The sequence below is a fragment of the Gekko japonicus genome, unplaced genomic scaffold (genome assembly GCF_001447785.1).
Source record: "Gekko japonicus isolate JY-2015 unplaced genomic scaffold, Gekko_japonicus_V1.1 scaffold1164, whole genome shotgun sequence".
NCBI lineage: Eukaryota > Metazoa > Chordata > Lepidosauria > Squamata > Gekkonidae > Gekko > Gekko japonicus.
The window spans coordinates 217,198-230,773 of NW_015160873.1; the positions used below are offsets into that span (position 1 = coordinate 217,198).

The 13,576-nt window shown below is 39.5% G+C and overlaps 1 protein-coding gene across 1 annotated transcript in view; it reads right to left on the reverse strand.

The window, feature by feature from the left end:
- Positions 1-1,558: 1,558 nt before the first annotated feature.
- HSP90B1 (heat shock protein 90kDa beta family member 1) overlaps positions 1,559-13,576 on the reverse strand; it is a 13,013-nt gene continuing 995 nt past the window's right edge. Inside the window, exons 2-18 of the mRNA XM_015422614.1 lie at positions 13,012-13,111; positions 11,751-11,892; positions 11,552-11,668; positions 11,066-11,397; positions 9,884-9,995; positions 9,380-9,493; positions 8,789-8,905; positions 8,158-8,295; positions 8,003-8,080; positions 7,852-7,917; positions 5,667-5,936; positions 5,222-5,467; positions 4,999-5,135; positions 3,923-4,001; positions 3,586-3,741; positions 2,820-2,924; positions 1,559-2,016 (exon numbers count right to left, since the gene is read on the reverse strand). Of these exons, the coding sequence (XP_015278100.1) occupies positions 1,987-2,016; positions 2,820-2,924; positions 3,586-3,741; positions 3,923-4,001; positions 4,999-5,135; positions 5,222-5,467; positions 5,667-5,936; positions 7,852-7,917; positions 8,003-8,080; positions 8,158-8,295; positions 8,789-8,905; positions 9,380-9,493; positions 9,884-9,995; positions 11,066-11,397; positions 11,552-11,668; positions 11,751-11,892; positions 13,012-13,111 (2,339 nt within the window). The 3' untranslated portion in view covers positions 1,559-1,986. The remainder of the gene's footprint in view (positions 2,017-2,819; positions 2,925-3,585; positions 3,742-3,922; positions 4,002-4,998; positions 5,136-5,221; positions 5,468-5,666; positions 5,937-7,851; positions 7,918-8,002; positions 8,081-8,157; positions 8,296-8,788; positions 8,906-9,379; positions 9,494-9,883; positions 9,996-11,065; positions 11,398-11,551; positions 11,669-11,750; positions 11,893-13,011; positions 13,112-13,576) is intronic.

Sequence of the window (13,576 nt, forward strand, 5' to 3'; positions counted from 1 at the left end):
CTCTTCAGTACCCGAAGGAGTCTCAGAGCAGCTTATAATCACCTTCCTTTCCTGTCCTTACAACAGACATCCTGTGAGGTAGGTTGGGCTGAGAGTTCTGAGAGAACTGTGGCTGGCCCAAAGTCACCCAGCTGGCTTCATGTGGGAAATCAAACCCAGTTCTCCAGATTAAGCGTCTGCTGGTCTTAACCACTACAGCCACACTGGTTCACTAGGTCAATGGGGATGAAGTTATATTTTAAAAAGCCAAAGAAGCCCGGTTTCATATTAGCATGGACAAAAATGAGATTCAGTTAGGCAGAGTATCATAAAAGGTTCTAAGTACAGAATTTAATTTTTTTTAAATCAGAGGAAATGGATATGGTAACAAGCAGGAAACTTTTTGCTTAGGCCATTTCAAAATGGTGTCAGCCATATATGTTCTCAGAACAAAAAGGCCAGCTAGGAGCTGGAACCCAGCATGGACTTTAACTCCTAGCCAATTTCATAATGGTGTGGGCATATGAATGTAACTTTGAATAAGCAACTGTGAAGTGCTGAGTCATTATAAGCCACAGCACTCCCTAGAGTGGTTTGGAAGGTTAGAAGAAATTTCAGTGCTGGGGAGACAGGGGTTGGAGGCCTCTGGAAATAACAAAGGAAATTCCATATTAACATATACACATGTTCATAGTGGCCTTAAACATGAAGATTTTCACCAAGATTAGAAATCCAGCCATTAAAGCCTATATCTGCGATAATGCTACCTTGTATCAATTACATCAGATGCAATAACTGCACTCCTCTTTGTGTCAGCCTCGCCTTCAGCGACCTACTTTTTTGCAGAAAATCTTAAAACCTAGTAAGAGCTGGGAAATGGGATGCCTCTTTCTGCAAGTTTCACGTGGGTCCCCCTGCCTATAACACTATAGCAGCAGCTGGCCTCTGTTAATCTCAGCCCAGGCTTTCTCATACAGTAAGTTTATGCATCTCTCTGCAACAATGATGGATCCAACTGGCTGCACAACTGGAAATATATATATATAGCTGTTCAGGAACTTATATAATCACATGCCGTTTCTTTTCATGCAGCTAGCAAGGCCCCATGGTGGTATTTTGCTACTTTTGACAAGTGCTTGGGGAAAATGTGACTGGAATGAGATCTGGGCCAAGAAGTACACCCTTTTGTATGAAAACTCTACTCTGGCTGCAACTATTTTCCTTACACTCATGGGTTCCCTGAATACAATCCAGTCTTGCAACATATGAACTAGCTCTCACAAGAAGGCAAATTATGCTTTCAACTGTAAGGCTCTAGCTCATTAAGCATTCTATCACCAGAGACCGAGTTAGGGTTGCCAAATCACGACAGGGGATCGCATGTCTTTGCAGAATCCCTGTTGCGGGGCTGGCGAGACGCATTGCAGCCGCCGTCGCCAGGACATGACGCTACGCGTCACTCTGGCAACGGGGCTCCAAACAGCCCCATTGCCAGAGCAATGCGTAGCGTCATGTCCTGGCGACGGTGGAGCAATGTGTTTTGCCGTCCCCGCAGCAGGGATTCTGCAAAGACATGCGATCCCCTGTCGTGATTTGGTGAGTTTTGGGAGCCCTAGGCTCAGTCATCATACTTTTTAACAGTCTTTGCAAAACAGCTCCTGGCTGTCCCTGGCCCAATAATGTTCCTGTTCTACTGTTCCACATTGTTGTAAGTGGCCTTCTCAACATAAGCATATTTAGATTTTGCTTACAGAGGTAAGAAATACTTCAATATCCACCACCAATGGTGTGAACATTTTAATTTTGTACACATGACAAGATTTTACACCAAGTAGTCAGTTAAATAGTACAAATTTACATTGTGAGGAATGTTTAAAAAATGCAACTTAAAAAAATCCCTTCTGCCCATAACAGCATACCCCCCCAAACATTTTACAGTGAAAAAAAACAACTTTAGTTCACATTCCTGCTTCATCCCAGTCACAGGATACTAGTTGCGAGTGCATGTTACAGTTCATCTTTTACATCTGTAGGCTCCTGCAAAGGGAGAAAAAAAAATTAAGTTCGCTGTTCTAAAACGGTAGTACAGTATACAGGGGAATTGGTAATTGCCTGCCACATTTTCATACCTCCACCACCATTTCCAGTACTTATACCTCAAATAAAACTTTGTTGGTTGTAAAGAGAACCCCAAACACACAACCATACTAAAATTTTTCCTCTGTATCAGAACTTCAGAACTAATGTTGCTAAAAGAATGAAGTGTCCCTAAGAAATACATCAATATTCAATCTTGGCTCATGCTTTAAAAGTCAGTACTTTGGCTTTAATTGGATCAACCACTGTATTTTGATCAACCAGTGCAGAATCCAGCCCTTGGTGCTGTAACAGCATTACTACACCTTTAAACTGGCTTTAAAACTAGGCTGGGAACCAAAAGAAAGTCATCAGTGTAAAGACGCAGCTCTGGGAAGCTATGGCAAATCTGATTTGCCTCAACAATGGTGTATGAAATACAAATGCTTCTCAGTGATAGTATTAATTTGTAAACACATAAATACATGAAAAATAAATTATGAACTGGTTTGGTGTTGAGATGTGGAAATTAGAGTTACTCTACAAGCAGGTCTTGAAAACTAGTATGTTTAGAAGTGGGCGTCTAGGTTAAAATAACAGACACTTTACACCAAGTGTGACTTCATAATCCTATTTTTCATGGCATAGTACTTCCTATGGCATTAGTACTTTCTAGTTATCAACTGTTTGACTGTAAGGCAAAAGAAGGCTCCAGCAACCGCTTTTTCTACAATGGTGGTGAGAAGCCATGTAAGCATACTAACTTTAACTGTTTCACTATCTTCACTGTCTTCAGGTTCTACTTCCTCCTCATCTTGTTCTTCTACCTCTTCAGCAGTCTCTTCTGGTTCTTCAGCCTCCTCTTCCACCTTTTAGAAATAATTATTATTTAGGTAACAAAGCTTTCATGCCATTTGAGTCTGAGGCTTTAAAGTGGAACAGCGCAATGCTGCAGCCATTTCAGTATGACAATCCAAGAGTACAAAATGACAATTTTTCATCAGGATGAGATGCAATGTTGTAATCTAACACTGAAGTGCTGCCGTCAGTACAGGATCAGCAGTTGGAAAATTTGAGCTAGCAACATTGGAATCATGTTGAATTATTGAACAGTAGCCTACATTTGGGGGAGGAAGCATTAGCTTTATCTAGAACTGGGTGGGATTTCTGAATTCCTACACATTAGGATGGACTAATTTTTCCAACTCCGGTCAACATCCCTGAGATAGAATTTACTGAGCTATTCTGACAGGGTTGTCTGTCACTACAGGAATACAACAAGCAGATAGTTCTTAGAAAAAGAGAAAAGTATAGGACAAATCCTAGTAGGGTTGAATATTATTTCTTGTTCAGAAAAATAACCCTTTGTTTCAAATGCCTTAGACAAGTAAGACCTAGATGGTTTTGACTGTTGCTCTTGATGGTCTTTCTCAAGATACATAAACAGTGACCTTGACCTATTCAAGCTATGAATGCAACCAGAAGTAAGAGAAGCTGTATGATACATAGTTGCTCAACAATTTCACCGACCTTTTCTTCTGGGTCAATGTTCAAACTCAGACGAAGCATTCTTTCTATCCTTTCTCCATATTCCTTTGTATCTGGTAGCAAATACCCTGATCTTAGAGTAGCAGTCTCAAATAAAACCACAGCAAGATCTGCAACAGTTTGATCATCTTCATTTTCCTGATATTAAAAGAAAAGTTAATTTAGCTAGAGCTCCCAATGGACACAGATTCAAGTATTGAGTTTGGAGTGTCATACCAAATTCCATCTCATATGATTTAAAGTGTACAAGCTATGCTGAATAGAACTGGAGCACTTCACAAGCCCACACAGCTCTGTTAATGTACTGAACTTTGCTTACCTGAACTCGTCTGAGCATGTCTTTTATAACAGGATGCCTAGGGTTGACTTCAAATGTCTTCTTTTGGCTTGCGTAGTAACTACAGGGGAGGGGGAAAACATGCAACTGTAAATTGTCATGATACACTGCCTGAGATTAGACTTGCCAGCAGCAATATCTATGTCATGTTACTCTAAACTAAAAAAAGGCAAGGCTGTGTAGGCAATTCACTAATTCAGATGAAGACAGAATTTTCAGATGGGTAGATGGTAAGACGTTTAACTGTAACTTTGCTGCTCCCAGGAAAAAAAATGTGTCTTTAAAGTTCAATTTAAAGCAAAAAGCTAGAGCAGAGTTCCTGGAAGACCTCTTGATGCTTTAGAGTAGGCTGGATCAAGTGGGAATGCAAGAAGGAATGAGCTCTAACAATGATTTACTGTCCCTCCCCTCTGAAAGGAGCAACCCACTTAGGGATGCACTCCACTGAAGAAGAGAAGTTGGATTTATACCCCACCCTTCACATGGAGTCTTAGAGCAGCTTACAGTCTCCTTCTATTCCTCTCTCCTGTGAAGTATGTGGGGCTGAGAGCTCTGAGAGAAATGGCTGGATGTGGAGAAGCAGGGGATCAAACCTGGTTCTCCAGATTAAGAGTCTGCTGCTCTTAACCAATACACCAAACTGACTCCGATAGGTTAACCCAACAGAAGATGTGCATAAAACTACAATGCCCCATTTAAAAAGGAATGCTGTAGGTATGAATGCCTGCTGGTAACATCTTACTGTAGTTGTTGTTCAGTCGCACAGTCAAGCCTGACTTTGTGACTGTATTAGACAGATTTTTACACAAACCAGCTAGCCCTTTGCCCTTTTGCACTTAAGCCTAAAAAGCAATCAGACCTAAGCACATTACTTGCCATGCAACAAAGCAGGGTTCAAGGAGCGCCTGTGGCAGGAAATCACTCAATATAAACTACCTAGAAGTCTGAGTACATTCTTCTCAAGGAAATATGATTTCATATTTGTCCACCTCCTACTAATATATATCGTACCAACATAATTGCCAAGAAGACTCAAGAAAAGCTAACTGAATCCATACTTTGTAGAGATGTCTTTGCCAGTTTGATAAGCTTGAGCCTTCATGATTCTTTCCATGTTGCCTGACCATCCATACTGACTAGCCACAAGTGCACAGGGGGACTGGGTTAATCGCTGAGACAACACAGCTTTTTCAATCTAAAAAGAAAGAAAAAAGTGCTGCTATAGGAACTCATGAAGAGAAATATACCATCGAAAAAACAGAGGACTATGTATGTATGTACCTTGTCTTTCAGAGCTTTATCTTTCATCCAGTTCAGAAGAGGTTCATATTCTTTCTCCAAAGCTTCACGTGCTTCCTTTGCCTTTTCACTTTCATCAAACTTTACTCCTTCCTTAGCAATATTCTGAAATCTTTTGTTATCAAACTCTGGGAGAGCCTGAATACAATATTCATCTACAGGCTCTGTCAAATAGATTACTTCATAGCCCTTCTTCAAAAGACGTTCCACAAATGGTGATGATTCAGCCTACAGCAAATACCAGTTACAATCACTTGAGACAATACTGCAGAGTATTACAACAATACTACAACTATTAACTACTCATTTAACAATAAGACACTACTCTAAACTTGGTACAGACTTAACTATAATAAAACTAGTCATTACAACAGAAAGATTTTCTAATGGAACAACACTGCTGTAATTGTTCGTATTTTATTTTTACCTCCTTTCTGCTTGATCCAGCCATGAAATAGATTTTGTCCTGTTTCTCCTTCATTCTTTCCACATATTGGTCCAGACTAGTAAAGTCGCTTTCATGATGAGAGGATTGGAAACGAAGCAGTTTAGCTAGACGAGTACGGTTGGAATGGTCCTCAATTACTCCAAGTTTTATATTTGTGCCAAATTCTTTCCAGAATGTATCATTATATTTTTCTTCAGCAATCTTTTTAATCATGTCAAGTGTTTTGCGGACAAGTTTCTTTCTAATAACCTAAAATATACATGAGGAAGCAAGGAGAGTTTAGAGAACCAGATAATCCATGACTGCAAATTCATGATGAGTCACAATGGCATGGTTCTTTCAGTCACATACTGAGGCACTTGTTAATATGCCCCCCATACCTGAGTCAAGCCCCTCTCCCCAATTTTACACTGCTAAAAACAGAATTACACTTGGACTTGTGAATAAGACCAAACCGATCCTCAGCCAACATAGTGTGGACTTCAGTTTGAGTCCTAGTCTCTCTGCTATAAGACAGACCAGGTGGGTAGTTGTGTTGGTTTGAAACAGCAGACTAAAGTTTGGGTCCAGTGGCACCTTTAAGACCAACAAAGTTTAATTCAGGGTATAAGTTTTCATGTGCATGCACACTTTTTCAGATACACTGAAATGGCAGTTACTAGTCCATACATATAGGTACATGGTGAGAAGCAAGTTCGCATACAGCATAATAAAAGCATTTACTAGATGCAAGGACCAAACTGGAATAATAACCTTAGTTTATATGGCCATCATTTGTTTGGGTTTAATTCTGGGGGGAAACATAGTGAAGGAAATAAATTATCTAAATTGGAGAGTGATGGGCAGATGTACCCGTCTTAACTATGGAATGCTGAGAGTAACTATCATGCTCCAACCATCTCTTTTCAAGCATGGAGGCAACAGTACAGCATCCTCTTTGAGGTAGTGTGATTGGCTGTGTAGTGCAATGCATTGCCACTGTCCTCAGACCAGAGGAATATATTTCAATCTACCATTCAAAATTACATCACATTATACTATTCATTATAATCTACTATTCCAAATAAGAAATAAAGAGGATGTATAAACTGTTCTGGGGGATTGGTAAATATACAGATGTAAGGACTGAAGGACATTAGCATATGTAGTAAGATAAGAAACCAATGTCCATGTTAAGTCCGATGGGTTCCATTGTGTTGTGTTGTGATAACCTTTCTAATCTGTTCCTAAATTCCTTTGCAATAAAACAGTTACTATGAAGTCACCCATTCAATGTCCTGGAAGGCTGAAGTGTTCTCCTACAGGTTTTCCGGTCTTGTGATTTTTGATGTCAGATTTATGTCCATTTATCCTTTGGCATAAGATCTGACCTGTATGCCCATCAATCTCTGATTTTGATATATTCCCCTCCACTGTTTTCCCCCCGGAGTTAAACCCAAACAAATAGTGGCCATATAAACGAAGGTTGTTATTCCACTTTGGTCCTTGCAACCAGGGGTTGTTTCGTAGAAAAAGAGCTAGGGGAACTCATTAGCATAACTCATTAGCATATGCCACACCCCCTGACATCACCGGAAGTGTGTCATAAGGCCACACCCCCTGACATCACCAGAAGTGTGTCATAAGGCCACACACCCCGCCTCCAACGGTCCCGGCCACCGCTGGCAACTTTGCAGCTCCACTGCTGAGCCCCATGAGGGGCCCGGTGGTGGACCTGCAAGGCCGGTGGGAGTACAAGGAAGCCCCGCGAAGGCCCTCCCTGGCCCCAGGCAGGCAGGGGTGGGGAGAGGCAGGGAGGAAGCAACTTACCCTTCCTCTTCTCCTGCCTCCTCCTAGCTGAATGAGGGCCGGAAGCGGGGTGGCCGGAAGCAGGGGGTGGGGCTTCGTCATGTGCACACAAAAGCTTATACCTGAATAAAACTTTGTCTTAAAGGGGCTGCTGGATTTGAACTTTATCAGACCAGCGAAAGCTGCATTTTTGGTGACAGCACTACCTTCCAGAAGCTTTGGCCCTGTGCTTCCAAAGGGGAGATACTCCAGCCTACCTTTTAAAGACTGAATAAAAATACTTCTATGTTATAGCCCCTGTGTAGCAAATATACACAAAATAGTCCCTGAACCTCCGAAAACCGTTAAACAGAGCCCAAGTAATATCATGACGCACCTTTAGCAGTTTGTGCTGTTGAAGGGTCTCACGAGAAACATTCAGAGGAAGATCATCAGAATCTACCTACAGGTGAAAGAGAGGAACATTTAAAGAAGCTTGGCCCAAAACTAAACAAGAATTTCTTGACATTACGCCTGAAGATACTTACAACACCCTTGACAAAGTTCAAGTATTTGGGCATCATATCATGGAAATCATCAGTGATGAACACTCTCCGGACATAAAGCTGCAAAACAAGACAATACTTAAGACCATTTAACACAATTGTTTGTTCTGGCTTTTAATGAATTTAGCCTTTTTTACCTTTATAAAATCACTCTTTTTGGATCCATATTCATCAAACAAGCCACGTGGAGCAGTGGAGGGAACGAACAAGATAGATTTGAATGTCACCTCTCCTTCAGCAGTGAAGTGAATATAACTCAGAGGATCATCTGGCTCCTATGGAAAAGTTGGCAGCAGTCAGCTCTCTTTACAAAACCGGGAGAATGAGTCTGCTACAGTTCTTGGAATCAAACACATTTTCCAAACCCAGAGAACCTGGAGAGAAAAGGCTGTATACAAGCAAGCTCCTTCAGAGCAGAGCAAGGTAGCCTGCCATCAATCTAGCACGCTTTAGGTGTGTACATTTTCAATGGAATGTAGATTTATTGCTAAGAATCAGGTAGGAAAATTTCTTTGTTTCAGAAAATAAAAGAGAATCTGATTTCACTCAAGCCTGCCTCCTCCTGGCAGACAAGGTCCTAACATGATGAGGTTTGTCTCATTAAACAGTTCAGTGGGGATTTTATTAACTGTCAGTTATCTACTGAAAATAAGTCAATTCACTACAAATTCTCATTTGTCTATTAGGGATCATGAAGGGAAATTGATGACAGCATTTATTACTGTGGGCTCCCATGGATTCCACTTGGACGTTACTACCACAGCATACCTTAGAAAATGATTTGTAGAATGCTTTGTATTCATCTTCTTCAACTTCTTTAGATGGTCTCTGCCAAATCGGTTTGATGTCATTCATAAGCTCCCAGTCCCACACAGTTTTGTCAACCTGCAAATATTTTCATATCATTTATGTGCTAAACTTCTGTATATTTTTACATGCTGGTTATGTTCTCAAGCCAGTAACATGGTGGAAGCTTCCCACTAAAGGAATGCTAACTTTTAAATTAGCTTGGTAAATTTTAGTAAGCCACTATGGACTTAAGTCAGTAGAAATCACTTTCCTGCAGAGGCAATAATCCATCAATGTGGAAATGGATGCAAGGACATTACTACTGGATTCCTGATTTTGTAGCAAAAAACTCAAGTACCAGGTTCTATCAACTTAGTTATAATAACCATATGTTATATTATTCTTGCTATCTGCATGCATTAGGTTGAATAATACCATTTAGCAAATATCGATTTCATCTGGAGACATACAACTCCCTCCTCATTTTTCAATATACTGATTTGACTGTTTAAATTCACAACTGCTTTAAAATTAAAGATAAATTGTTAAAGCCACTGAAGCCACTCTTACTTTTTTAGTTTTTGGTTTTTTCTCTTCTTCCTCCTCCTCCACTGCAGCTTCATCATCTGTCTCCTCTTTCTCTTTTGTTTCTTCCTCATCAATAGGTTCTTCTACAGTTTCAGTCTGCAGATGCATGTAAAGCAGAGTTTATCAGAAGGGTCTAGTGGATTATTCCCTTATGAAATCTCATCATTAGCGCATGAAATATTACTACATGGTATATTTTCAAAATGAATTTTTATTTATGTTATTAGCACCAATCCTGTTTTCTGGACAGGTACAAATGTAAGAATTAGATAGCTGTTAACCAGAAGGATCACAAGCTAAGTTATTCTGTTCACTACTGCATGTGAATGCAATGTGCTAATTATAAAAGCCTGCTTAAGTTGTATAGCACCCAATCATAACAAGTTAGCAATGGTTCAGTTTTGAGACAAAAATTACAGATATCTGTATCATGAACACAAGTCTAAACACTACATTATAAAGTGCCTTATCTGGCATTTGGCTTACCTTACTACTCCATACGTATATAGGGAAGTTTATGAACTGTGAGTATTTCCTGACGAGGTTTTTAATTGTATCCAACTCAAGATAATCTGATGCTTCTTCCTTCAAAACAAGACTAAGGAACATAACATGTCATTCAGTTTATTTCTTTAAATATTTATACTCTGCCTTGTATCTTGGCTCAAGGCAGCTTACAACAATTACAACATTAGAATTAAAACCAAAGAGAATAAGGAACCATGCTGATTTAAGACAGTGTTTTAGACAGCATTTAATTCATTTGCATTTCAGTTTAAGTTCCTTAAAAACTGTGCGTTAGAATATAAACCTTTCTATTAACAGTGCAATCCTATGCAGTTACTCCAATGTAAATTAATTGATATAAGATGACATTGCAAGTTACCTAAACCTTGAACACTAACAAGTCACCATTTTGTCTCTATAAGATATAGAAAACATTTCTTATCCATTTTGACTGCCCTACACAGAGACCTTAACAGAAACAGCACTGACAATACAAACACAGCATATTTCTCTCATCAAAAGTAATTGGCCTGTCATGAGAAGTAGCAGTTTCTCTAATAACTATCTCCAACAAATTACTGCTACACTTAACAGGACATGACTACAAGTGATAATTTACCTTAAATGGAGTATATACATTTAACAGTTCTGTTGCTATGGAATTTCAGTACTCCGTATAAATGATTAGTTTTAATATATAGACCATACATTTATCCAGGATTACAGAAGCTAGGGAGCTACACTTTTCCATAGGCTAGATTTTACTCACCCACCTCTCCAGTGCCATCCTATCCATGACTACAATAAGAGCATGAAATGGTGCAAATTTTTGCTACATCCCCCAGGGAACAGGAAAATGGCCACGACGCACAGCAATGCAAGGAAACAGCAGCTATGGCCCTATAGTACTTAAAGTACAATACTGTTGTGCCTAGCCAGTGATACCACGTCAGTGGAATCCTACTAAGCAGAACAGTGCATACTATGAGAGACAGATTGAGCTACAGGTTATAGCCATTTCTGTCTTACTTCTCAGGCTTGAATGCTGAGCTGACTGCTTGTGGACTGCCCTAAGACCACTCTCTCAACAAAAGCCAAACATAATTAACTGGCTTTTAAAAATAAAGTAAATGCCTTAAGGAAATCTGCAATGATACTTACGTTATAGTAGTCCCTCTTCCCAAGGTATTTCCTCGAGGATCACTGATTACAGAGAACTCATTTGAGTCAGACTCCCAGATGTGTTGAGTATCATTGTTGTGCTTTGATGTGACAATAACTTTATCTGCTACAAGGAAGGCAGAGTAAAACCCAACACCAAACTGACCAATCAGCTCAGAAGTTGACTGGTTCTCTTCCTGCATCTCAGTGATCTTATTTAAGAATTCACTTGTACCAGACTTGGCAATGGTACCCAGATTTTTGATGAGCTCTTCTTTGGTCATGCCAATACCAGTGTCTGTAACGTGAAGCATATTCTTCTCTTTATCACACTGCAAAGTAAAAACAATTTTTTTGCATTATATTCAACAGCGTTCAGCTTTCTAGTCCGTTCAATCAGTCTGGGCACTTAGAAATTAGCACCTTCTATCTGCAAAAGAGCAGTCATCTGTGACTGCATTAAAAGAAACCAAAATGGCAACTTACCTTGATTTTAACTGTAAGTTCTTCATTATCAGCAAGTGCATTTTCATCCGTTAGCGAGATTAGCCGTATTTTATCTAAAGCATCAGATGCATTTGAAATCAATTCTCTCAGGAAGATCTGCAGCATAATGTTGAAGACAAGGATTAAGTATATTTAAAAAGTCACACCACTAGTGTTCTTCAATGAATAGACTACCTACCTCTTTATTTTTGTACAGAGAATTGATAATAAGCTTCATCATTCTGTTCACTTCAGCCTGGAATGCAAACTTTTCTGACTGTTCTCTGATTTGTTTTATTTGGGATGCATTTAAGCCATCTAACTGAATAGATTCTTCTTCCCTGTGAAAAATACCACAGAGGTGGGATATAAAATTATGTATAAGTGAAAGCATTCAGCTTTTTGGATTGTACTTCTATCTAACTAAGGCAATGGAACTCCCATTCTCAACATTCTATCCTGTTTGCTGCTAGTGCTGTCTAGTACAGGAATATTAAAACTCAGTACCATACCCAGTTTTGACTGTTAGCTGTAACAGATTTCACTCTTACAAGCTTTCCTAATGACTAAACTGGACTGAACATCTTATGTACCAAACCTTAGCTTGCTGAGTGACCTGGAAGGGCACATGATTCTCAAGCTGAGACAAGAAATTCAGGTGTCCTATTCCACAACTTACTGGTGACCAGGGTGTCTTGCAATATGTACCATTGCTGTTTTGTATCCTGCTCTCCATGTCCCTCAGTCAGTGAGCAACTCAGGTCAGAACATAAGATTTTTCAACTACAACACTCAGTGTTACTGGAATGCATTATGTTTAATAAATGACATACTGTAATAAACTATACCAGAAATTTCTATCAGTTATTGGTCTCGAAGAAATAAGGGTCAGTCTCTTTCCCCACTGGCGATGGCAACTCAAGAATCAACAAATGAGGCCTATTTGCTTTGGATATATTTAATTGTAGTGGTGATATATGCTCAGCGCTATTACCAATTGTTCTCCCAGCAGAGACTGACGCTGCCATGTAACAGTGAATAATACGTATCTTATTAGCTATAATTGTGGTTCTGACCTGTTCTGGAACAGAAGATATTGACAGGTTCCCCCCTCCTCACTCCATATTATCAGGTCCAAAACTAATCTCTTCAACTTAGTTAACATTATACAGCAAGCATTCTACAAGTTATTTCTAATTAACATTGACTTTCCATCTCTATGATGCTTCCAGGGTGAAAACCCTGATAAAGTCATACAAGAGACAATGATTTCTCATACTTTATATACTTTCAGCTATTACCTAAAAAAGCTATTTAGCACTAAATAAGCATGTAGAATGAAAGCCCAAGATCAAAGAAAAATGGACACCAACATTAAAGTTGGTCCACAAAGCAGAGTGTGGTATGAAAAGAATGCTGCTTGTTACATGTAGATGTACATAAATATCTGCAAAACAAACCTCTGAACAACTTCATCATCAGTTCGAGATCCTTCCCTGCTTTTGCCAAGATCATCTTCCACGGTGCCATCCACATCAAGTTCATCTGCCTGGGCAGAAGCTGCAAAAGGATGATTTTGACTAGTTAGTATGCTCAATCACTTGAAACAGTGTTGCTGATCTTTGTAACACAGAACAGTACAGAAACACTTTATGTTCAAGGGACTTCCAAAAGTACGAAGCAGTGCTTGCTGAACACTCTGTTCTTCATGTACAGGTTTACTCTAATACAGCCAGTAATGAGTAACATTTCTTCAAATTAAAAGGGAGTTTACTGAATGGGACAAAGCCAATGATGTGCCGTTAAATTACCTTAATATTTCAAAGCGATGTTTAAAGGGCTTACGGTGCAGGTAGAATGGTCTCAAGAAAAAAGTAATTCCTTTGCTCAACACTCCTTGCTTAGTGGGAGAGCAGACAGTAAGTCAAGTCTTACTAAAGAACATGCTTCAAGATGATACCAAGATTGCAACATACAGCCTTTTGAGCTTTAAGTATTACGCAGGACTCAGATCTTACAGACCTA